This window comes from Clarias gariepinus, chromosome 4 (genome assembly GCF_024256425.1).
Source record: "Clarias gariepinus isolate MV-2021 ecotype Netherlands chromosome 4, CGAR_prim_01v2, whole genome shotgun sequence".
Classification (NCBI taxonomy): Eukaryota; Metazoa; Chordata; class Actinopteri; order Siluriformes; family Clariidae; genus Clarias; species Clarias gariepinus.
In genome coordinates, this window is record NC_071103.1 from 18,642,960 (window position 1) to 18,669,418 (window position 26,459).

Genomic DNA, 26,459 nt, shown 5'->3' on the forward strand with positions numbered 1-26,459 from the left:
TTCTCCTGGCATCTACTGATTTTTGTATATTGTGTAAGTGTCTGCCTGTTTCATGGTCATCCCAATATGTCTGCCAAATGGATTGTGTATATTTCCTGATGTATACTTTCGCTTTGGCTTTACTTAACGGAATACACAGATCTATTTCCTTTATTCTTAGGGATTGTTTAGCCAGAATATCCACCTTCTCATTTCCCTCCACTCCAGTATGAGCAGGAACCCAAATGAATTGTGTAGATATACCCTTAACTTTCAGATCGTACATTTTGCAAAATATATTATAGACAATATCCATCCTGGCTGATGACCTACCAGATTTTATACTTTCAAGTGCTGAAAAACTGTCAGATGCAATGACACTATTATGTATTTCCATTTCTTCTATCCAATTTAGGGCCAGTAGTATTGCCAGTAACTCTGTAGTGTACTGTATACTGAGAGATGGTTGGTTACTCTTTTCTTAACATAGCCCTCACACATTGGTACATACACTGCTGCGCCTGCACATCCTGTTTCAGGATCTTTGGATCCATCTGTAAATACAACCAGAGACTGTGGGAAATGCTCCTCAAAATACTTCTGCACTATATACCATTTTGGAATGTTATTAGGATTGTCACTTCTGCTGTATTTAAAGATCTACTGCTGGCAAAGGAAATAACCAGGGAGGAATGGGAGAGAGTGGGACTGTATCACTATACTGCAATTGATGTAGTCCTACGTTTCTTGCTTTCGCATCACCTATCCACCCAAAACTTGTGTATTTTGTTTTATTGTGTTCCCAGCACTCTTTTAATATACTTTTGACAGGATGTTTTTAATTTTGTCCTTGGAGACTGACCCAATATGCCATCATTAATTTTATCCTTCTGATTCTTAATGGCATTTCTTCCATTTCCACTTGCATTGATGATACCAGGGATGTTTTAAATGCCCCACTGCATATTCTCAGGGCCTGAGCTTGCAATACGTCTAATTCCCTGAGGTTTGATTCTGCTGCCGACATGTAAGCTATACACCCATAGTCAAGAACAGATCTCATAAGTGCCCAATATATGCTTTGTAGAGATGTCCTACTTGCACCCCATTCTTGCCCTGATAGGCACCGAAGCATATTGATGACTTTTTTACACTTGTCCTTAATTTTGTTCAGAACCACTTTCCATGTCAATTTTTCATCAAACCAAACCCCAAGGAACCTAACAACTTTTACTTGCTCCAGTTGTTGTCTATATAGATATAAGGAAAAAGGTGAAATTTTGTGTCGCCTAGAGAAACATATAACCTGTGTTTTTGCAATAGATAATTTAAATCCCCATTTATTAGTCCACTTTTCCACTTCATCAATTGCGGCTTGCATTTTCTTATTGACATATGGTATATTCCGACCTCTAATCCACAAAGCCCCATCATCAGCGTATAAAGATTTTCCTATGTTTTGTTCGACCTGAGTGAATATATCATTAATCATTATATTGAATAATAATGGACTACACACACTACAGTACCTTGTGGGGTACCATTCTATGCAGTATATACTCTGGAGTATTTTTCACCTACCCTCACTTGTATTTTCCTATTAAATAAAAAATTCAGAACCCAATTATATGTTCTACCATTAATTCCCAAAGATTTTAATTTTATCAATATTCCTTCCTTCCAGAGCATATTGTAGCGTTTTTACGCTGGGAAGAATGCTGGAGAGACGCGTGAGCTTGTTTGCTATCCAATGCAATGGCTGGGAGTACTTTATCAAGCACACAGCATGTAAGGCATGAGCAGCACCTTCACTCAGGAGCCTACATCCAATTCAGCACTAGCTTGAACTGGAGCACATTTCACACGTCACACACCCCTCACACAAACAGGGCCCAAGTCACTAACCCAAACACCTTTCCCCATCATGGTGAACACACCGACATCCCCGCAAGGCATGCTGGTCGTCAGCCGCCGCCCCGCCCACGCCACAATATCATATGCCTTCTCCACATCAAAGAAGACTGCAATTACTACTTCTTTGTTGGTCTGTGCTTTCCTTATATCTGACTCAAGACATAATACAGAATCCATAGTATTTCGACCTTTACGAAACCCACTCTGATATGGAGATATAAGATATCTGCTTTCCAGGAAGTACGTAATTCTTTCTGTAATTATCCGTTCCATGATTTTGCATAAATGTGAAGTCAGGGCAATTGGTCTGTAACTAGAAGGATCTGATGGGTCTTTCCCTGGTTTAAGGATAGATATTATTATTGCTTGTTTTCGACCCAGTTTCCCAGACTAAACAGCTATTTATAGATTGACTAATGGCTACTTCGGCTCAGATGTGCACTCGCATCACCTGACCGAGGTGCCTTCTGGGAAACTGAGTCAGCCAACAAAAACAACAAAGGACAAACAGCGACCTCTAGTGGTCGATTCAAAATATGTTGGAGGGGTGTAACCTCATGCGGCTATTATGCTGTTCCTGTGCATTTATTATTAACAGTGCATCTTAAAAAATGTGAATATCATAAAAAAGTAAATTTTTCTTTAGGAATTTATTTAGAAAATCAAAATAAATAAATCTTTAAAATATTCACTTTACATGAAATTAATCTAAAATACATAAGAGTTTCATTTTTAAAATTAAAATTTACTTTTTCATAAAAATGAAAGATGCACTTTTTAAGATGCACTGTACACCTTCAACCTGCTCTCTTTCCTCGCGTAAAATGATACAATATTTCTATTATATAGCTATTTGAGCGGCTCAGTTTCTGAATTGTACAGTACGCCATGTTGTACAAGAAAAAATGGGAAAGATGTCGACGTATAGATATGGAAACTAATTTTATGCAAAACCATCAAGTATCTCATAAATGCCAATGTTTACTGGCAATATGCTTTTTTGTTTTCAACAGTCTTAACTCACCCACCACAGTTAATTTGTTTGTAGTTAAGGTAATATGTCCATAATTTTCATGGTGCTTGCAAAAAAAAGAAGCCTCCTTAACTCCTGATCTTGGAAACATTAGACCTCTTCACCCCATGATCTTTAAAGTCACTATAGAGCCACTACCAATCTGTAAAAATATACAATCAGAAACCGCTTAATCCTGTGTTAAGGGTTGCGAGGGGCCTGTAGCAGGAGACTTGAAGCCAGGGTAGACCTTGTACAGGGTGCCAATCCACCACAGGGTACACACATACACACACTGCATTTTAGAACTGTACTTTTAATTCATTGTTTTGTTAGCAAAACAATCTTTTATCATAATCTCTCTCTATTGTTGTTTATTTTAAAAGTATCTAAATAACTGCTTATATTTATGTAGCTCAAACAATGATATTCAACAGTTTGTTGAATGTTTGTTAAGTCACATGATAGATATACACTATATAATAACAAAGAAAATAAACAACACTGATAAACACTGATAAATACGTAACAATTATTCCCCTGTCATTAAACTTGCATAACCTTAGTTATTCTATTTACTATTGTTGTAAGTAAACTGCCACAAAAAAAAAAAAAAAAAAACAGATTATTTTGTTTCCTTGTAGGAATCATCTCACTACAGGATGGGAATTTTGCTAAATTCCTGGCATGTTAAAAATATCTTCTGTCATATCCAGGAATGTAACCACAAATAAAAACACAAAAAGAGATAAAGCTTTATAATTATTTAAAAGAGCTGCCATGTATGTTTTAGTTAAAAAAAAAAATAATGCACAAATATATTATTTCCATAATTGTGAAGATCCAGGTGAGGCTGTCTGGTAGTTGAGTTATGTCAACTGGACTTCTTCTTAGTTTAGTAAAAACATTTAATTACTTATCCTTAAGGTAAGTTGGAAAGTGCCTTGTTTTTAAGTCCTCCAACGCTAAAGGGTCCTCACCTATCCGAAACGGCTTGCTGCGTGAACAATGAAGAAGGTGAAAATAGGAGGGAGGGTTGTTAGAGAGTAGAGGGGAGGAAGCTGTTAGGAACACACAAGGAGGTTTGAGAGAGTTCCTAAGGTCTAATGATCAGAAGGAGCATGGGGAGTTTTGCTCCAAAGTGCGGCTTTCTTGTTGGACGTGTGAAGAGGTCTTAATCTTCCTTGAGATAGATGAAAGGGCAGCATGAAAAATAGGAGACAGGTTGTGTCAAAGACCTCCACCTCTGTCGACAAGGTTTTCCACCTGCACATATTGTAGATGGCTTCTTTCACCCATATCTTAAACCATCTATCCTCTCTGTCTAAATTTTTTTAATTTTTGCCCTTAAATGCGTGTCCTTTGTCCTTAGGGTGAAGGTATATTGTTGATTCTAGCTGTGAGATATTGCTCCTTCTGTGTCGATACATCCTTTTATGAAGAGGTTCCTTGAGGTGGAAATTCACTGTGGTTGGTTTAAAGTGAACTGGTATGTTGTACTTTCTTGTAATCCTTTTTAGCTTTTTTGCCACTTTAGCCACATACGGGATAATAAGATTTTTCCAGTGTGTCTGGGTCTCAGCTCTCTGTCATCGTTCTTTTGGACCTGGAAGCTATTTTTTCGAATGACAACTTTAGGATATCCATGTCTTGAGCGCTGCCTTCAGATGCTTGTGTTCTTTCTGTTTAACTTCATTGGAGGTAGGGATGTTCTCTTCCCTGTGGTGCAGTGTCCTGATGACACTTAATTTGTGTTGCAATGGGTGGTGAAAGTCAAACCGCAGTATTGATCTGTGTGTGTGTGGCTTTTCTGTAGGCTTCAGTTTTTAGTTTCCCTATGAGAACTGCACAGTCTAGGAAGGCTAACCTGTTTGTCCTTGGTGTCTTCTCTGGTTAACATAATATGTGTATCAATAGAGTTAATACGTTCTGTACTTCCTGGCTCTTAATTCATTACCCAGGTGTCATCTACATTTCTGAACCTAAAGGTTGGAGCAATACCCGAAAAGGAGTTGACTGATATGTTCTCCACTACCTCCATGTATATATCAGCCACAATGGATGACCCATGGCACAGCCATTTCTCTGTCTATAGAAGTCACCTTTGTAGGTGATATAATACATGCCTTTCAATGCAGTGAAGAGTGTTTAGAGCTCTACATTGGGGAGACAAAACAACCTCTTCATAAAAGAATGTATCAACACGGAAGGAGCAACATCTCAGGGCTGGAATCAGTGGTATATCTTTACCTGAAGGACAAAGGACACACATTTGAGGATGTAAATGTACAAATTTTGGACAAAGAGGATAGATGGTTCGAGAGAGGTGTAAAAGAAGCCATATGTGCAGGTGGAAAATCTTTCTCTCCCTTTACTTGGCTTTATCCAGTGCACAGGGTTGCAGTAGGCCTTGACCCTACCCCAGGAGCCTTAGGGCCAGAGACGAGGTGCACCCTGGACAGGGTGCAAATCTATCGCAGGGCACACATACTGTACATACCCACACTTACATGCTCATTCAAACACTATGGGCAATTTAGGAATGTCAGTTAACTATTTGGATGTATTTGGACTGTGGGAAAAAAACAAAGCACCTGGAGGAAACCCACCAAGCACAGGGAGAACATGCAAATTCCAAGCACAGAGACCTACGTAAAGCGGGAATCAGGAATTCTGCTTTTCAAAATTACAAGCAAAAATCTCAGGCTAATAAAATGTAGAGGAGACAGCTAATCCAAGAGGGGCTAATTGCTGCCAACAAAGTTAAATTTTTTTATGTTGTTTTGATCATATAATGTTTATATGTTGATTAAATTACAAGATAAATGTTTGTATTGGCAGATTACTTATCTCACATATACAAAGTTTCAATATACAAAGAAGGGCCTTATAAATGTGTGATATGTATGTTAAGTTGTTTAATGCCACCTTTTATCAGATTCTCCTTTATATAGATATAAATAATATAACTGAAGCTCTTAAATCCAAAACGAATTTGTGACTGACCAAAACAAGCCCTGTGATCAGATGAGTGGCTGCTGGGATCCATCTGTGCAAACACACCAGGAATTACACGAGCACAAGTATATCAGGTAGCAGGTGAGGACTGTGACACCGGTTATGTGTTCAAAGTTAGCTGATTTGAATTTACATTTGGATTTTCCCCCCCAAGTCTTAAAAAACCTTGCTTTAAATGTCCTTGCTTTTGCCTCAATGAACCCCTCACTGCACATTACTGGTAGACCAGTCAGCTATTTAAGCTCACATTATAGGTATAGTTCACTAAATGCAGGCTGATGAACCATTATTCTCAGTCTCTACAAGAGATTCAGACAGTTTACTGTATACAATAATTGTATTCGATATGGCCTCCAGGAGGCAGTATGTACATACATATGTAGAGTACACACACACACACACACACACACACACAATATCTGCAATGTCTGCATGTAGTTAAGTAACTAAAGTAAGTAAAGTGACTGTGGCTAAGTGAAGTGTATTTAAAGTATATGGTAAATGATACAAAAATGTTTTAAAAGTCCAATTTAAAAGGCTTATACTGTATGACAAGGTTTTCAGATGAGGTTTTCAGCTTTTGGATTTTATCAAGGTTTGCAATGTTGCACAAAAGTAAAATTAATCTTTGTACAGCACTATGAATCTTGAATGACAGCACAGATTAAAAAATGTTTAATCATTTTAAAGTGAATAAAACATGTTAATGGCCAGGTTTTTAACTGCATTTCTCTTGTACAGTGTGACAATGACCAGCAATATACAGAAATATCAACCTCCAGAAAATGATCATAATCAGAATTACTAACAAATTTTATGTTCATTTATTTTGTTTCTTTGATGACTACCTTTGACCCTCACTTACACAATTAACACTAATACACTTTTTGTTATTTATAAAATTTGGTAAGAAAAACTATTTCTATCATAAAGAATAGTGACATGCATTATGTGCAATGCTAATTCGACCTCAGGAAAAACAAACACTTAAATAGTCCAATATCTTTTGTGGTTTTCTGTCTTCTCTGGTTCTCAGAACACCATATTTGTGCATGCTCATCATCAGCAGGACTTTTTTCCTTTCCTGTGGCTATTGGTGACAACAGGGGATCTGCCAGTAAAGGCAAATATTAAAGATGTGGCCTCCATTTTCTTTGTGGCAAGACGCTCAGAGGCAAGTTCTGACACTACTATGGTATAAATTTGCTGATATTGTTTATGCCTATTGCTGTACATGGTTCTACCAAATACCATAGTATGGCACTATGAAACACATAACAGAATACTGTCATAATATTTTATGCATGTTTATTTACCATAATGTATACCAAAGGTCAACATATTATATGGTTCTGAATATACTAGACCATTCCAGTAGTATACACTAGATTCAAAAGAAACTTTATTAATCCCAGAGGAAAATGCTCCAGTATGTACAAACAGTGGTGCATACTGTACCATAGTACTATCTTGGCACCCACAGAAGGGTCACAATACCTAACCTGGTATGCTACAAATTCCTATGGTGCCTACCACAGTAATACCATGGTATAGTATGGTATTTACTAAGGTTTATTATAGTATACTCCAGTACATACTATAGCAACATTGGGCATTGTCTGAAGGGGCAGTGCCCATGAAATGCAGACATTTAGCCATAGTATAAATTACTATTTATAATTGCTGAATCCCCTTGTCCTATACATTCTGTATTGGCGTGAGTTTGTAATATCAGTCTTTTTCTTTCACATTTAAAGCATATCACACAAGAGAGACATGATGGCTGAAAATATTGCAATTCTAGTGTCAGTGTTCCAAATGCTTGCTGTTGCTTTTGCTTTATGACTTACAGTGGTATAAAAAAAAGTGCCCTCTTACTGAATTCTTTTTTTTTTTTTTTTGCATGTTTGTCACACTTTAATGTTTCAGATTATCAAACAAATTTAAATATTAGTTCTCAAGATCCTCAAAAGATAGACATCATGCCTCAGAGTGGCGCAGTGGTAAAGTGTTCGCCCTATCATCCGGAGATCGCTGGTTGGATCCCCAAGTGATGCTGTTACCTCTCACAGCCGGAGGTCAAGAGAGAGCTGATTGGCCAGGCTCTCTCAGAGGGTAGGGATGAGAGGTACTTTGTGCTCCCACATTAATCACGGCACCGCATCTGTGAGCTTCCAAAAAAAAAAAAATAATAAAAATAAAAGATAGACATCATGATGAGATTCAAAGAAATTCAAAAACAAATGAGAAAGAAAATAATTGAGATCTATCAGTCTGGAAAAGGTTATAAAGCCATTTCTAAAGCTTTGGGACTGCAGCAAACCACAGTGAGAGCCATTATCTACAAACAGCAAAAACATAAAACAGTGGAGAACCTTCCCAGGAGTGGCCGGCCGACCAAAATCACCCCAAGAGGACAGAGACAACTCCTCCTAGAGAGACTAATAGAGAGACCTAGAGAACTGGATACCTCACTTGGCTCAATTAAGAAAGAGACTGGTCAAACAATGGTTTGCCTGGCAGAGTTCCAAGACGAAATTCACTGCTGAACAAAAAGTACATAAAGGCTCGTTTCAGTTTTGGCAGAAAACATCTTGATTACCCCCAAGACTTTTTGGTAAATACTCTGTGGACTGACAAGACAAATATTGAACCTTCTGAAAAGTGTGTGTCACATTATGTGTGGCATAAATGTAACACCATACTTCAGAAAAAGAACATCATACCAACAGTTAAATGTGGTGGTGGTAGTGTGATGGTCTGGGGCTGCTTCAGCACCTGGAAGACTTGCTGTAATAACTGGAACCATGAATTTTGCTGTGTACTCAAATATCCAGAGAATGTGTGGCCATCTGTTTGTGACCTCAAGATGAAGCAATCTTGGGTTCTGCAGGACAATGATCCAAAGCATACTAGCAAGTCCACTTCTGAATGACTGAAGAAAAAAACAAAATGAAAACTTTGGAGTGGCCTAGTCAAAGTCCTGACCTGAATCCAATTGAGATGCTGTGACATTACCTTAAAAAAGGCAGTTCATGCTCGAAAACCCTCCAATGAGGCTGAATTACAACAATTCTGCAAAGATGCGTGGGCTAAAATTCCTCCACAGTAACAGACTCATTGCAAGTTATTGAAAACACTTGATTGCAGTTGTTGCTGCTAAGGGTAGCCCAACCAGTTATTAGGTTTAGGGAGCAAACACCTTTTCAAACAGGACAGGATGTTTTTTTTTTTTCCTTAATAATAAAAACCTTCATTGAAAAACTGCATGATGTGTTTTTTGTGTTATGTCTAACTAAAATTTAAATTTATTTGATGATCTGAAATATTAAAGTGTGACAAACATGCAAAAAATACACCACTGTATATTGACTTGTGTACTCCTCCCAGCTACAAATATGGTTAGGTGCAGTAGATTGGGACCCTAAAAGAGAGGAATGTCTTTGGAAGATCGTAAAATAAAAAATTATTGTGAGAGCAATATCATAATGCATATAGGAGATTAAAAACATAATAATGTTACTTTTATGTTTACCCAATTGGCCCTATTAAATTAAGAAAAGTTATACAGCAAAAACAGTATGTAAATTATTTATTTTTACATTAAACAGGGTCGAATTAACCCAAGAAGAATAGAAGGGTTAACTGCAAGACCTGAATCGGCATAAGGTAGGCAGTGGCCTGTTTATGTGTGAAAATGACTCCTCATGCTCCCAGAATTTGAGTGCAGGAATGTGGCTATGCATTCAGGGAAGAAAACTCTATTTATGTAAACAGTTCCAGGACCTTCAAATCTCCTTAGTTGTTTTCTTTGCTTGACACAGCCCAATAATCTGATCCTACTGAAAAGGTGCCTTTTTTGGGCCAGGCAGTGTACTTTAAAGTCATTAATTCCATTAGAATGGGTCTTGCAAGAACCTGGGTTTCTTGAGGAAAACAGAAATCCAATGTTCTTTACAAAACAAATCAAATCTAGTTCTTAATGAAACATAAACCTTTGAACCAAATATTGAACCAAATCTAGTTATTTATGAAACATATGACCTTTATCTATGGTGTGAGATTTTTATCCCTTCCCGTATCCTGTATGTAGTACTACTCATTTACTCACTCACTCATCGTCTATACTGCTTTATCCTGTATTCGGGGTCGCAGGGACCTGGAGCCTATCCCAGGAGACTTAGGGCACGGGGTGGGATACACCCTGGACAGGGTGCCAATCCATCGCAGGGCACACACACACACTCACTCACACATTCATTCACTATGGGGAATTTGAGAATGCCAATTAGCCTAACCTGCATGTCTTTGGCCAGTGAGAGGAAACCGGAATACCCGGAGGAAACTCACCAAGCACGGGGAGAGCATGCAAACTCTATGCACACAGAGATGGGAATCGAGCCTGGCCAGGATCAAACCTAGACCCTGGAGGTGCAAGACAACAGAGTTAACCACTACGCCGCCCCTGTGTAGTACTAACTAATTTATAATATGGTTTTACCTTAAAGGTATTCTAAGACCCTGACCTATTTGTACTTAGGGGTATAATATGATGGGTAAATGTTCTTATGGGATGGTAATGTGAATGAGAATGAAAACTATTGTACTTTGCATACCCATGAAGTTAAATCTATAGCAACTTATTTTTGTATTGCTTAATGTTTTCATAAATATTTATTTCATATTACCCTTACTACTTGTTAGGTTTTAAATAAAGAAGTAGTGTGTTCGAGCTAAGTTTTAAGCTAAGAGAAGAAGAGTTATTTCTTGTTGTGACCGCCGCACCTTGATACACTTACCGGTCCGGGCCCGATCGACTGGGAGAGACAAACACACACATACACACACGCAGGCATGATGTCTGAGGATCTCTGTTTATTCTCAGCAAAGAGAGCACATTTAAACGATGCTACGTCCTGAACATCAAAAGAACCAGTCATTAACATGTCAGTCATAGAGGAACCCGGAGACAGACAGGTGAGAGGAGATACATTTGCATTCTCCTGATTAAACAAAAGGATTCTAGCAGACAGGAGCCATTTGGATATATCCTCGTCTGGATACAGAATATAAAATGTGTTACCACAGAAGGCATAAGGAAGCACAGTGAGGAGTCTGTTCTCAGAGCACAGGTATCTTCTTAGATTACATTGTCTTACTATATTATAAAAACTTACACTACCCTTTAAACCTCTTTTCAATTTTGGGTTGGCTGTAAAAGCCCTCAAACTAGCAGGGAGGTACACTGATGTGCTATTTGTCTATTTCACTTATTATTTGTCTATATTTCACTTACTATTTGTCTGCTTCCCTAAAACAGTGACAGCTCAGATAAAATCAATGTTGCTAGCAAGCCACGAGGGTCTAGTCATAACACAGCTGATACACACACGGAATTTTTTTTTTTTTTTAATCCCTGATACTCACATGGAAACTTTACATATTATTCATAACATACAACAGGAACTATGCGGTTCCCCCTCACATAGAGATGAGGAACGAGAAAAACCTCATGCGAGTTATGGGAAACTTAATGTGAGGCAGCCTATTCTTAAAAATGACGCAACGAAAAAACGCTATAATTTTCTTCAATCTTTATCCACATTTCTCTTATCAGAAAGTCTGCTCCACTTCTTTGTTTTGAAAATCAATTGGTTTTAGATGTCTTACACCTAATACATACTCAAATACCCCATGTGCCAGTAGCTGTTAAGCTATTCAGCTCCAGAACAAGAAATAAATCTATTGGTCTTCTCTAAATGTTAATGAAATGGACCATACTGAAAACAAGAGAAAGAGCTGGTGAATTATACTTTATAGGCTGCTTTCAGTAAGAAAACTAGCATAATGATTCAAATATTTTTACTATGAAGCATGACAAAAAAAGCAAGATAATATTAATAGTCTATGTAAATCCACCATATATGAATAATTTATACCAAAGGAGTAAAGTTAAGTTTAGTTTCTGAGGTTAAAAATCAGGTTGCAAAGCTTGGCCTTAAATATCCTGTGACAGTCATGTGATCAGTCACATGACTGTCACATGACTGTCAGGGACATTTGAAGCCTAGCTTTGATGGACATATACAGTATATATACTGTATATAGTGAATGTGATCTTAACGAAGGCTGTTAGGTACACTCTCACTATTTTCTATTCTGAAAGGTATGCAAACTAACAGGAAACACATGTTTCCTGCCCTTTACAGCTCTCAGTGAAAAGGAAGTCTTTGAGAAACTGTAATTATAGCAAAATGTATATAAAATTAAAAAACAAGGATAGTCCTCAAGGCTTACTGCTAAACGTTAGTGCTGTCTTTTTTAATTAAATGTGGCATTAATGCTTCTACACCTTTTTCAGGATGACTTAAATATTTCCTGTTCACAGCATATTTTATACTTTCCAGCAAAATATACTGTCTATCAATGTAAAAATATTAATGTACAATGCTGTAGAAACTCTAGAAAGTTTTAAGCTTTTCAAGAATACAAAGTAAAATCTGCACTGTTGATTTAATTATGTCACAGTTTAAGTCTAACTGGACGTCTACTATACTGAGTAGTTCTTAAACCAGTGTCCAGAAGGATAAACCAGTTAGACATCTAGATCATTATCTTTGCTACAAAACTGTAATGACTGAAATGCTAAATTATTCACTTACCAAAGTAAAACTATGTTAGGCTACACAGTAAGTGTAGATTCTATAAGAGTGGCAAACTGAAAAAATGGGTCATATGAATTAATTATATGCATAATATACTGTACCATATGCCAAAGGCTTGCTGATTGGCATTGGTGGCTTAGCGGTTGGGGCTTTGGACTACTGTTATGGAGGTTGTTAGTTTAAAGCACAGTCCTGCTCAGTTGTGATTTACTGTGGGTTGATTGGGGGGTACAATTGCCCAACCATGGCATTTTGCCAGGCATAGACATTAAATGGCATCAAATGCTTTGATTAAGTAGTACAACTATCTCTGACTCAAATGAGATCCTTGACATTGTTGATTACTGTCGCCTTGCGCCTCCAGGGTCCGGGTTCAATTCCTGGCCAGACTCGATTCCCGTCTCTGTGTGCATGAAGTTTGCATGTTCTCCCCGTGCTTGGTGGGTTTCCTCCGGCTACTCCGGATTCCTCCCGCAGTCTAATGAAGGTTCGGCTAATTGGCATTCCCAAATTGCCCGTAGTGTGTGAATGGGTGTGTGAGTGTGTGTATGTGTGTGTGCCCTGCGATGGATTGGCACCCTGTCCAGGATGTACCCTGCCTTGTGCCCTAAGCCTCCTGGGATAGGCTCCAGGCCTCCGCGACCCTGAATGAAGGATAAAGCAGTATAGAAGATGAATAGATGAGTGAGTGTTTATGCATCCTATCATTTCACTTGTGTGAATCAGGTTATGTGAAAAGAAAAGTAAGATGCAACATTGTTTTTTGTTAACAGTGTTTTTACTGTACATTGTATTAATTCATGTGTCTAGGGTTCAACTTTTGTGATTGTTTTAGTAGGTTTGGTGAACCAATGTGTATTTACAGTACAATGCTTTTAAAGTCCTGCTATATTCACAGAAGTGCTGATTCAATGCTGTGTCACTTTTTTAGACTTTGTCACGGTTAGCAACTACAATGTAAGTAAGCATATGACCAGTGTTCCTCTTTATCTATGTTTGGCACATGATTTCACAGCAGGCTTCGTACCAGACGGATGTGACATTTTGTGTGAGAAACATATGAAAGCAATTTATCATTGTGTTATATTTACATTGCAAGACACGGTTAGAAATACTAACTTTCTTTTAAAAAAAATAAAGTTTTTTAAGTGATAACAGAAAGCTATCCTTTTTAATAAAATTAAGGAAAGAATATTAATAATATTTATTTGACTCTCACATCTGGATGCTGCTGAGACCCTGTTTAACTGTCTGAAGTATAATATGAATAACTAAAAATAACAAAGTACTTTTGGGGAGGGGGAAAAGTCGTCTTGGCACAGATTGTTTATCCTAATGCTCAAAATGATTAATTATACATATGTATTAATTTGAAAAACATAACAGACTTTTATTTATATATATCATTTGTGTGTATTAACATAATCAAAATATACTCAGCAAAAAAAGAAACGTCCCTTTTTCAGGACTGTGTATTTCAACAATAATGTTGTAAAAATCCAAATAACTTTACAGATCTTCATTGTAAAGGGTTTAAACAATGTTTTCCATGCATGCTCAATTAACCATAATCAATTAATTAACATGCACCTGTGGAATGGTCGATAAGATCTTAACAGCTTACAGAAAGTAGGCATTTAAGGTCACAGTTCTAAAAACGCAGGACACTAAAGAGACTTGAAAATTTTATTTATTTCATATATACTCAGCAAAAAACATCCTCTGACTTTCAACTGTTTTTACTTTCAGTAAACTTAATGTGTAAATATTTGTATGAACACGAAAAGAGTCAACACCATAAGACATAAACTAAAAATGTTTCACAATGTGTCCCTGAATGAAGGGAGGCTCAAAATCAAAAGTACCAGTCAGTATCTGGTGTGGCCACCAGCTGCTTGAAGTACTGCAGTGCATCTTCTCTCCATGGACTGCCTATTGCGGACAGTCTGAGCACTGATGGAGGGATTGTGTGTTCCTGGTGTGACTCGGGCAGTTGTTGTGGCCATCCTGTACCTGTCACGCAGGTGTGATATTCGGATGTACCGATCCTGTGTTGTTACACGTGGTCTTCCACTGCGAGGATGATCAGCTATCCTTCCTGTCCCCCTGTAGCGCCGTCTTAGGCGTCTCACAGTGCAGACATGGCAATTTATTGCCCTAGCCACATCAGCAGTCTCATGCCTCCCTGCAGCATGCCTAATGCACGTTCACGCAGATGAGCAGGCACCCTGGGTATCTTTCTTTGGGTGTTTTTTACAGTCGGCAGACAAGTCTCTTTAGTGTCCTGCATTTTTAGAACTGTGACCTTAAATTTCTACTTTCTGTAAGCTGTTAAGGTCTTAACGACCATTCCACAGGTGCATGTTAATTAATTGATTATGGTTAATTGAACATACATGGAATACATGGTTTAAACCCTTTACAATGAAAATCTGTAAAGTTATTTGGATTTTTACAACATTATTGTTGAAATACACAGTCCTGAAAAAGGGACGTTTCTTTTTTTGCTGAGTATATATGCTTCTGTGTCACTGTCTTAGACCATGCTATTTTTATAAGGGCTATTTATGAAATACTGGTATTTTTGTGACTAACATGCATATGGCATAAAGTTATATACAAAAGAGGAATTACCCATTAAATATGTAAAACACTTGTTTACTGGGCAATGTGACAGGTACAGGCATGGCCATCGGGATGTCTGTTTAAAAAAAACATCACAAGACAGTGTTTAAATATATTTATACATGCTGTGTAAGACAAAGCCATGCTGCCTCAAGGTGCTGACTAACCAGATAAATAATTAAACACCAACACCATCACCAGTTGAATTGAATAACGTTGATTACTATAACATTGATACTATGTAGAAAACTGGTGACAGGATCATGGACACCCAAGGCTCATCTATGCCTGTGGGGGTCGAAGGCTAGCCTGTCTGTCTTGATCCCATAGAAAAGTCAATGTAGCACACATTACAAAAAAAGTAAAAACAATAGGAAGGTGTCAGAACATCCATTGCACTGCAGCCTGCCTTCAAATTTCCTAGATTTCAATCTCATTGAGAGTCCATGGAATGCACCGGACAAACAAATGTGACCCACAGAGACCCCACACCACAATCCATAGCACCCAAAGGATTGGCTGTTAATGTCCCGGGGCCAGATACCACAGCAAACCCCCAGAGGTCTTATGAAGTCATGCCCCCTTCAGTCAAACCCTAGGGGCACAAGGGAAACCCACACAATGTTTTGGGTTATTGTTATGACTGATTGGTGTTTGTATACATATATATTATATACAACACAAATTCCAAAAAAGTTGGGACGTGTTTTAGTTTTAAATAAAATGAAAACAAAACGTCTTTCAAATCACATGAGCCAATATTTTATTAACAATAGAACATAGAGAACATAAGAAATGTTTAAACAGAGAAATTTTACACTTTTATCCACTTAATGAGATAATTTCATATTTGATTTCAAAAAAGTTGAAACTAGAACAAAGGGCTGAAAAAGCAAGAAATTTTGAAAACATTCAGCTGGGAAAACAGCTAGCATCAGGTTTGGAACATGATGGCTTTGTTGCATGCCCATGGTTCTCAGGGCTTTAGACAACACTGCACTCATCAGCATGATTGTGTCATTGACATTACTAAATGGGACCAGGAATACTTACCGAAACCACTGTCTGTTTGCACCATCAGTCGTGCCATCTGCCAACTAAACTTCTATTACGCAAAAAGGAGGCCATATGGGAACATGGTCCAGAAGCATTGTTGTGTTCTGTGGGCCAAGGCTTGTTTAAAATAGACTACTGTTATTTTAGACTTATTGACTAAGTGTTCTAGTGTCAGACGAGTCCAAATTTGACATTCTTGTTGTAATCATTGATGCCGTGTCCTCCAGGCTAAAGAGGAGGGAGACTCTCTAGTGGGTTATCAGTGTTTAGAAGCCAGCATCTTTGATGGTATGGGGGTGCATAAGTGCAGTTTGCATGTTTTGGAAGGCTGTAAGGTACATGAAGATTTTAGAAGACGTCTATTTCAGGGTCTATTTTAGCCTTGTGCATTTCAGCAGGACAATGCAAAACCACATACTGCAGCTATTACCACAGCAAGGCTTTGTAGTAAAAGAGTCCAGGTGCTAAATTGGCCTACTTTTAGTCCAGGTCTTTCACCTATAGAGAACATTTGGCGCATCATTAAACAAAAAATACATCAAAGGTGACCGTAAACTTTTCAGCAGCTGGAAACATGTATAAGGACCAAATTCCAACAGGAAAATCCCAGAAACTGTTAAAAATTCTTACATTTCTCAGTTTACATTTTTTATGTTCTCTATGTTCTATTGTAAATAAAAAATTGCCTCATGGGATTTGAAAGTCTGTAATTTGAGGTGTGCTTGGTCTACAACAACATTTAGGTAGATGGGAAGTACGCAAGAATCATCTGCATTAAGGCCAGGATCCAGCAGAACATTGCACAGAGGATCCTATTGCCACTGCCAGCTTGACTTATTCCCATAGTACATCTTGTGCACACCAATGCACACACACCTGGCCACATAGCATAATTTTAAAGAAAGTGTGATTCATCAGGCCAAGCCCTTTTTTGTTTTTACTCCATGGTCCAGTTCTGATGCTCACACGGCCAATGTAGCCACTTTTTTGAGGGGACAGGGTCAGCAAGGTCACTCTGACCAGTTTAAAGTTATTTAGCCCAACACACAGTACTGTATATATATATATATATATATATATATATATATATATATATATATATATTATATGAGGCAGTCCAACTTCCAGAAGTCGAGCTGTGACAATTTTGCCACGATGTGGTGGAGCATTATCATCCATAAACCTAATCCACCTGGTTGCACCTAGTCAGCGTATTTGCTCACTTGCCTTCTCCAAAAACGCTGACGACAATCATTTCTGTGCACAGGACAGTAGACCACGGCTGCATTGTCCAGGTCACATGGTCTTGTGCCGACTGCAAACGATTACGGCAGTGTCTTGTTGTCAGTGGAGTCACCTGCAACGGTCGTCTGGCATTCAAGCCAAAGCGGTGGAGTCAGTTGCGTATGGTTTTTCTGGAAACCCTAGTACCCCTCGCATCCCATAAACGGCCCTGCAGCTGTGTGGCAGTTGCCTAAGGATGTCTGAGTGCATGGGTCCTTAGGTACTGGTCATCGCTGCGGTCTGTCACTGGTGGGGCTCCACTCCTGGGTCTGTCATGAACTCTGCCAGTAGTTCTGTGTCTTGATGCAAGTCTGCTGATGACACTTTGAGACACACCAAGTTTACAAGCATCACCAAGTTCACAAGCAACTGACTGCCTGCCACTGACCCAAAGGCCCGCCATGGCCAGGTGGCGCTGCTCGTCTGTAAAGTGACATTGTGTGTTCATGGCTGTTTGAATAATGAACTTGGAATGACTTACTGACAATACCAGCTTTTTATACCCACAGAATGTTGAAATTGCTGCCACATTGAAAAAGATTGTCTTGTGAGATTGGCCCCACTATAAGGCACACCTTTACACAATGAGACCATAACATGGAAAACACAAAATGAGGTGTGTCTATCACCCCAATACAATTGCCTCCCTATCCCAAAAATGTCTGAAGTAAAACAAACACCGTATGTATGACATCCACTAAGTCTCTCACAATATCCCTAACTTATTGTGAGTACTGTATATATATATATATATATATATATACACACACACACACGCACCGTGTATAACGTGCGCGTAGACTGCTGTAACTCGACACCTGGCATAATCACACTGGGCTGGAATTCCTGATGATTTTACTGCCTCGGACTCTTCCCTCTTTTTCCTTTTTTTTGTTAAGGGAGGCACTTCCTCAAAAAGTTAGTACATAAAGCAGATGTGTGCCTAACAGTTTCAAACCGCGTTCAAAACTTTGCCTGCTACAGAAGCGACTTGAAGACTTCCCGAGCTCGCTTCACGGTATGACCACTTTAAATAAAGGCTCTTTTGTAAACCTTTAGCTATTTATTTAATTTACCTTTTTAGAATACTCAGAAAGCACCCGCGGTTGAATTAGTCTAATTTAGCTTTGCCATTTTAACGTTTTAAAAGTTCTGCGCTTGAGCGGTTTTAGCGCTTTATTTCTTTCTCAGTCAATGCTTTAAATCACTTTCACTTTCTTTTAAGGCAGAAATACCTAAAAATATATTATTATTATATATATTTTTTTACCACTTTGGAGATCAAATAACGATAAATATAGCATAATAATGATGAAATGTGAGAAATGTTGCCTGTGGTAAATTATATTTCGCAGGAACAGATAGACACATTAAAGTCGGTATGTAGCCCGAGTCTCTCACTTGTCTGTGACTCACTGATCTTGTGACTTGTTCCCAGCAGGCAGTATGTTTAAGTCTGGGTTAGTGTTGTTCCTGATGATGGCCTCTGCAGTAAGCCATTTTCTGGATTCCTCTTCTCTCGACGCTTCATGGGAAAATTGGAAAACTAGTAACAGGAAGGAATACAATGGGCTGGTAATGTGTTCTATACTCGATGGTTAGAAAATTATGCAAATGCTTAAAGAACAGAATATTTTTTCTCCTTTCAGCAATTTGTTGTTTAGTATTATTCTGATGCCCATAGTGTAATTCATATGGATAAATTGAGCCTGTCCATTTATTTACTTTTAAATATCAGTAAAGTTGTTATGCAGACATATTACCTATGCATATGAATTCAGTTATCTATTTATCTAAAAATATTTCTTTCCATTTTTATACAGTGCAGTTTTTTTTTATATTTTTTTTAATAAATTGTAGTCTTGATTTTGGCATTGTATCAAATATAGTAAAATAATGTACAAATACAAATCATGTACAAAGCTAATCACTTTATGTGTATGCACATGATAGGGTGAGGAGGCTATTCGCAGGGCTATCTGGGAGAAGAACATGAGGTTGATTGAGAGCCATAATCAAGAGTATGAACTGGGCCTACACACCTATGAACTAGGCATGAACCACCTTGGAGACATGGTACGTAAATATCACTTTTACTAAAGGAGCCCATTGTCATAAAATTGTACACATGATTTTCTTTCCCCCCAAAACTCTAACTAGTTAGTAATTTTTGAAGTTCTTAATTGTATTCTAATGCTATGTAATGTTATCAGGAAGTGAGAGCAGGTTTAATTCCAGGCATAAACCAGGCATCTTAGATCTTGGGAAATTTTAGAGCTTTGAGAATTTTTTTTAAAAATTCATTAGGAATACCCCAGATCATGTGTGCAGTGTTACCAGAGCAGCTGCAAACCTTCAAATGCCAACAGCACCTTTGAGGAATTAGACAATAGAAAAAAATATACAGGCATAACCACAAATAATTGAAACAACTAAGTAACAACACAAATAAGTAATTGAAACTAAGTGTAAGCCATTTAAATTGTATTATATACTGTATTTATTTACCTTAGTTTTCATAATTTGATTTAATTTGTTTACATTTATATTATTGTAAATAATAAATCAAATCCAGTTCTCATAACATTATAGGGTACTGTTAGGTGGCATAGTGTTAGCACTAGATGGCCTCAGTCAAGGGTTTGATTATTAACTCAGGTCTGTGTGTGGAGTTTGCATGTTCCTCCTATGCTTGGCGGGTTTCCTTCAGGTATTGCAGTTTCCTCCTACAGAACAAAAGACATCCCAATTAGGCTAATTGGTGTTGCATATAGCTTGTGTATGATTGTGTGCCATGCGATGGATTGGCACCACATCCAGGCTGTACCCCACATAATGTAATGCCCTAAATCTTTGGGATAGGATTCCCACCATCCAGTACAGGATAAACACGGTATAGAATGAATGAGTGAAAGAGGGAGAGTGAGTGAGAGAATACTGTTGTATAAGTTTGAGCTTAACTGTAAGTGTAACTGTAACATAGTTTGTAATCTCCTGTAATGTTTTAAACATCTCCCACTTCTCCTTTTTTAGACAACAGAGGAAGTAGCTGACAAGTTGCTAGGTCTCCAGGTTCCTATGGACATTGATCCTATGAATACTTACTCTCCTGACCTACTGGATAAACTGCCCAAATCTATTGATTACCGCAAACTTGGTTATGTTACACCTGTAAGAAACCAGGTAAGGGTTCATGATTCAGAGGACTTTTAACTTGACCTATGACCTAGAGAAACTTTGTAGCTTTTATACCATAAACTTGTTTAGTGTATGTATAGTGTAAGGTTTTTATATCTAATCTTTATTTACTTATTTATTTATTTATTTATTTATTTGACTAAGACGTATGTAAGCATCTGACCTGATGTAATTTTCTTACAAGGAGATGTGTGTGCACATGAAAATTGTTCAGATTTTTGTCTATGTTTAAGGGCTCATGTGGCTCCTGCTGGGCCTTCAGCTCAGTTGGTGCCTTAGAAGGTCAGCTAAAGAAGACCACAGGCAAACTGGTAAACCTCAGCCCTCAGAATTTGGTGGACTGTGTGAAAGAGAATGATGGTTGTGGTGGCGGATACATGACAAATGCTTTTAGCTATGTTAGAGACAACGGAGGTATTGATTCTGAGGAGGCTTATCCCTACGTGGGACAGGTAGGCCTCTTTTCTGCATGTGATTATTTAAGGAATAAATCATAATGTAAAATGCTGTTATAGCAAAATAACTGAGTGTGAAGCAGTGTAGTGCTACATTAAAATTAATTATGATTTTCTTATAATAACAAGGTAACATGGTTTTATCCTTTTCAACTATAGGAAATTTATATTATTATTATTATAACAAATTTCTAAATTATTAAAATTGTTAAATTCCATTAAAAGAGCTAATTTCAGTTAAATGATTGTAACTGCAGATAGTGATGATTGTGATAAATAATTTATATTAAATTGTTATTTGATATTATTATTAGTTGCATCCCAGTGTCTAGTGTTCTCTGGCAGACTTTCTGCCACTTTGTTTCATATGTGACCACTGCCCTCTGCAGGACCAACAGTGTGCATATAATAAATCTGGGAAAGCTGCAGAATGCAGAGGATTTAAAGAAGTGAAGAAAGGCAGCGAGAATGCACTAGCATCTGCTGTTGCCAAAGTTGGCCCAGTTTCCGTTGGCATTGATGCCATGCAGTCAACATTCCAGTTTTACAAGAGTGGTGAGTAGCAAAAAGAAAGGTTAATATTACAGTACTTGCAGATTCTGGAGTCTTGTTAAAGACAAGCAATGCCACTCTATGCGTAGGATTCATCTTTATGTATTCTTCTACTTTTTATTATTATTATTGTTAATAATAATAATAATAATAATAATAATAATGCATTGATTGTTTGATTATTTTTACAAGGTGTGTATTACGACCCCAATTGTGATAAGGAAAACATCAACCATGCTGTGTTGGCAGTGGGTTATGGTGCCACACCGAAAGGCAAAAAGTACTGGATTGTCAAAAACAGGTGGGTTATTTAGAACTGTTAATTTTCTATTTTTAACTTTTTTAAGCATATACATTTTTTTACATCTGTTTTGCTCCTTTTACAGTTGGGGTGAGGAGTGGGGAAAGAAAGGTTATGTTCTGATGGCCCGTAACCGCAATAATGCCTGTGGAATTGCCAACCTTGCCAGTTTCCCTCTTATGTAAAATTATAAGCATGTTTCCCTAACCACAAAAATCAACAACTGACACTAAACAAACACATAGGGGGCTGAGCCATATTTCTTAACTTATCAGATCCCTTGCTGCTTCTCAGTACATAGGAAAATATTGTTGTAATAGTATTTTTTAAATTTCATGATTCATTTTTAAATTCTGTTTACAGAGACTTGGAATGTTTGTGAACAGTTTAATTTTATATGCTTTATGAAATATGTAGCCAGGTAAACCTAAAAGTGAATATTTAAATTCCTCTGGTAAGGATTTGATTTGGAATAAATTGTATTGGTATAATAAAGGAAATTTTTTTGACGAAATAAAATGAAGTGTCTGAAAACATGCATTTGCTCATTGCTTTACCTAATATGGATTGTTAGCATTTGCATACATGTTATACTGATAATGTAATCAAAGTAGAGTACATGGTACTGACCCCAGAAGGTAACACTGGGATTCCAGTTGATGCTAAAGGTGTGTATCAGGACTGGAAACAGGCTTATGTGCTAAAACATGATTTTTCTTTTAGTGTTGGTTGCTGTTGATAAATGCTCGATCCAAAGACTGCTTCATACTTTTATGCTAGGTTTTGATTATAGAGCTGCTCCATATACTGTATACACACAGTCAACACACTGTGCACAGGGCACCATATAACTTGAATAAGAAAAAAGGCGGAAGAAGCCTTTATTAAGCCGCTGATGTCATTATTAGGTGAATAATGTTGTCAAAAGCAAATATCAGGTTCTTTAATTGGGAAAGAGGTAGTACACCTATACTTCTGCACTTTCATGCAATTATCTCTTTAGCCAATTGTATGGCAGCAGCACAATGCAAAAAGTCATGAAAAATAAATAATTTTTGGACATACAATATGAACACATAAATGGTATACTAAAATATATGTAAGTGTCTCAGCATCACACTAAAAGGTGCTTAGGGCAACAACAATGTGAAGGCACTACATACACAGACCGTAAGTGTATAAGCAGGAATAAGCACTGCAAAATACAAAAGGGAAACGATGCACCACAGCATCCAACCCTGAAACAATTAAACTTACAATTGGCGCTTAACTTGGATACTGCGGAACCAAAGGAAAGCAAGGAAACAACCTCAGACATCAATACAGCAAAGAGAAAGAGCAAAATACCTACAACCCCTCAAAGTCTTTTTTCTTCATAACCAGTCAGTAAATAAAATTATGCAAATCTAAGTTCATTTACTCTTCAAATACCAACTGTTTAAAGAGCAAAATTTACATTGTGTCTTGTGGCATCCTACTGTACATGTTAAGGGATAAAGATATACACTTAACATAAACTCTAATTAATAAAAAAAAAATTAACTAAAACTAAATTTGGATCTTACAATACTGTTTTATGGAAGTATATTAGTGCCAAAATTCCTCAAAGCAAAATAGCAGGTTGAATTACATGAACTGAAAAAAACGTGTTACAATAAAAATAAAAAAAATTTCTGCATTGCAATTTGATCTGAATTTTAAAAAAAAATCCTTAGAGGCTCTTTTTTGCATTGAATTTTAAATGCTTGAATTTTTTCACTTGAAATATACAACCACAATAAATTGCAATGGCAAAGATTTTAAACATTGTAAATGCTCTAGAGCATTTACAATGTTTAAAATCTTTGCCATTGCAATTTATTGTGGTTCAAGCATTTAAAATTCAATGCAAAAATATTCAAGTTACTAAATTGCAGTTCAAAAATATTTTCAAGTGTTAAAAATACAATCTTCATTATTTTTTAATCTTACAAATTCAGGTCGACAAAAATTAGGTTGCAAAAATTTTATTATTATTTTATTAATAAAATTCAAGTCGCTAAAATTTAGGTCTTCACATCAGGGATATCACAGGAAGAACAGTGGAGAGTGCTGTCCGTGCCGCAGTGTACTTTAAAGTGTGCTTCCTGCACCCTGTGCAGTCTACTTCTCAGAAACTACTTACCGAACGCAGCACTCTTAACTAACAGGCTGGGTTGCCAGGTGCACAATAAAAGATGTAATGTGTTAAAATCACACTTTGTTAAATTTATATTGCTTATATAAATAAAGGTAACCATAAAAACTTTGTAATTAAGAAAAATGTAAAGTGTGGATAGTACGGTTTAATGTCAGTCTGATTCAAATAAAATAAAACAAATTTTTTTGTCACAAATTATTTTATGCAACGCAATTACAACATTTCAGTTTCGGTTTAATATTTAGTACAAAATCATAAGTCTTTATGTAGTTGTTTGAGCAGTTAGTAGTACATATGTACAGTATGTGCGACTGTTTCATATATGTGTACGCAAGCGTTTCATATGTGTGTGCATGAGTGAGGTTTGATTTAAGCCCTATACGGAGCCTCATAAATTTCTGTCGTGACTTTGTCACATATAAAATTGTACATCAATGGCTGCACTGCAATTAACCCCATTTCTCTTTTTTACTGTCATTTATATTTTTTATTTATATTCTTTTTATATATCTTGTAGTTTTTGTCCATCATTGCACTAGTAACTCTGGTCAGTTTTCACATTACCCTGTGTATACTGATTGTATGTAAGATATACAGTGTGCAATCTATAATCTGTCTTACTGTTATTGTCACAATTGCTGCTGGATATCTGGAATTTCCTTCGGGATCAATAAAGTATCTATCTATCTATCTATCTATCTATCTATCTATCTATCTATCTATCTAGTATATCTGTCTTTATTCTTTGTCTTGAATTGTCCCTATCACTTTCTTTGCCTAAAGTCAGACGTCTGCAGTTACTCTGGTGTCACTCACTGAACCCATGCTGTTTGACTGCTTCCTAAATTTTTTTCTGCTGCTGTACAGAATTTTTGGCTTCCCATAGAAACCCATCGCTCTCGCGTGTAAACGAAAGAGCGACGGTGTTCTGTCGATTTTTGCTGCCTTGTCGAAGAAATGCTACCGTAGCACAATTCAATAGCAGAGTCTATCGATTTACGCTACCGTAATTCGTACAGTAAACCTTTTCACCGGGGTAATGGCGCAGAAGTTAGTTAGGACTTCATTCGCACTTATTGTTACTAAGGTTTTTGTAAATTAATAAATGCTGACCAAAATTATTGAAAAACTACACTATGGACGTTCAATGTAATCAGAAGAGCTTCAAGTATACAAAAAGATGTAAATGTAGGTGTTTAAATTTAAGTAATAAAGCTTCTCCACGATAGTTTTCTGCTCTAAGTTTTTATTTTCCTCAAAGTTAAGGCTCATTCATGACAATTTATGCAGAAACTCAAATGTTTCGGTCAAAGTAAGCAAAGGAAAACGGTTTAAACTCACTGTCAATCGAAGTCTCAGCACCAAGGTAGCATGAATTTATGGGCGAGGAAAAACAGTGCAAACTTGTGGGACTGCGCATGCGCAGATACGGTATGTAGCACAACTCGATGGATAGCATTTTTCGATTGAACACCTCGGCTTTGCTTTGAATATAGCGTTTACGGCAGAGGGGTAATTTTAACACATTACACCCTTTATTGTGCAACTGGCAACCCAGCCTGTTAGTTAAGAGTGCTGCGTGCACACTTTAAAGTACACTGCGGCACGGACAGCAGCAATCGGCAGTCCACTGCTCTTCCTGTGATATCCCGGATGTGAAGACCTGAATTTTAGCGACTTGAATTTTATTACCTGAATTTTAGCGACTTGAATTTTGTTACCTAAATTTTGTTACCTGAATTTTGTCGACCTGATTTTGTAAGATTGAAAAATAATAAAGATTGTATTTTTAACATACAAAATTTAAAAATATTTTTAAACTGCAATTTAGTAACTTGAATATTTTTGCATTGAATTTTAAATGCTTGAATTACATTTTCACTTGAAATATACAACCACAATAAATTGCAGTGGCAAAGATTTTAAACATTGTAAATGCTCTAAGGATTTTTTAAAATTCAGATCAAATTGCAATGCAGAAAAATTCAAAATTTTTTATTGCAACACATTTTTTTCAGTTCATTTAATTCAACCTGCTATTTTGCTTTGAGGAATTTTGGCACTAATATACTTCCATACCACACTGCATTGTAAGACACAAACAGTTTACTTAGATATCTCATCGCGAGACCATTTAATGCTTTATACGTCAATAGTAGTGTTTTAAAATCGATGCGAAATTTCACAGGGCGCCAATGCAGTGTTTATAAGATAGGGGCTA

At 37.1% G+C, this 26,459-nt stretch overlaps 2 protein-coding genes across 2 annotated transcripts in view; both read left to right on the top strand.

The window, feature by feature from the left end:
• Positions 1–26,459, top strand: part of LOC128520658 (cathepsin K-like) — a 287,992-nt gene that overhangs the window by 253,711 nt on the left and 7,822 nt on the right. The window lies entirely within an intron of this gene.
• On the top strand, positions 18,438–22,595 carry LOC128520655 (cathepsin K-like). The gene is made up of 8 exons (XM_053494991.1): positions 18,438–18,571; positions 18,995–19,128; positions 19,507–19,629; positions 20,587–20,736; positions 20,985–21,203; positions 21,596–21,761; positions 21,951–22,059; positions 22,145–22,595. Exons 2-8 carry the CDS (start codon positions 19,000–19,002, stop codon positions 22,242–22,244), a joined length of 996 nt encoding a protein of 331 aa, XP_053350966.1. The 5' UTR covers positions 18,438–18,571; positions 18,995–18,999; the 3' UTR covers positions 22,245–22,595.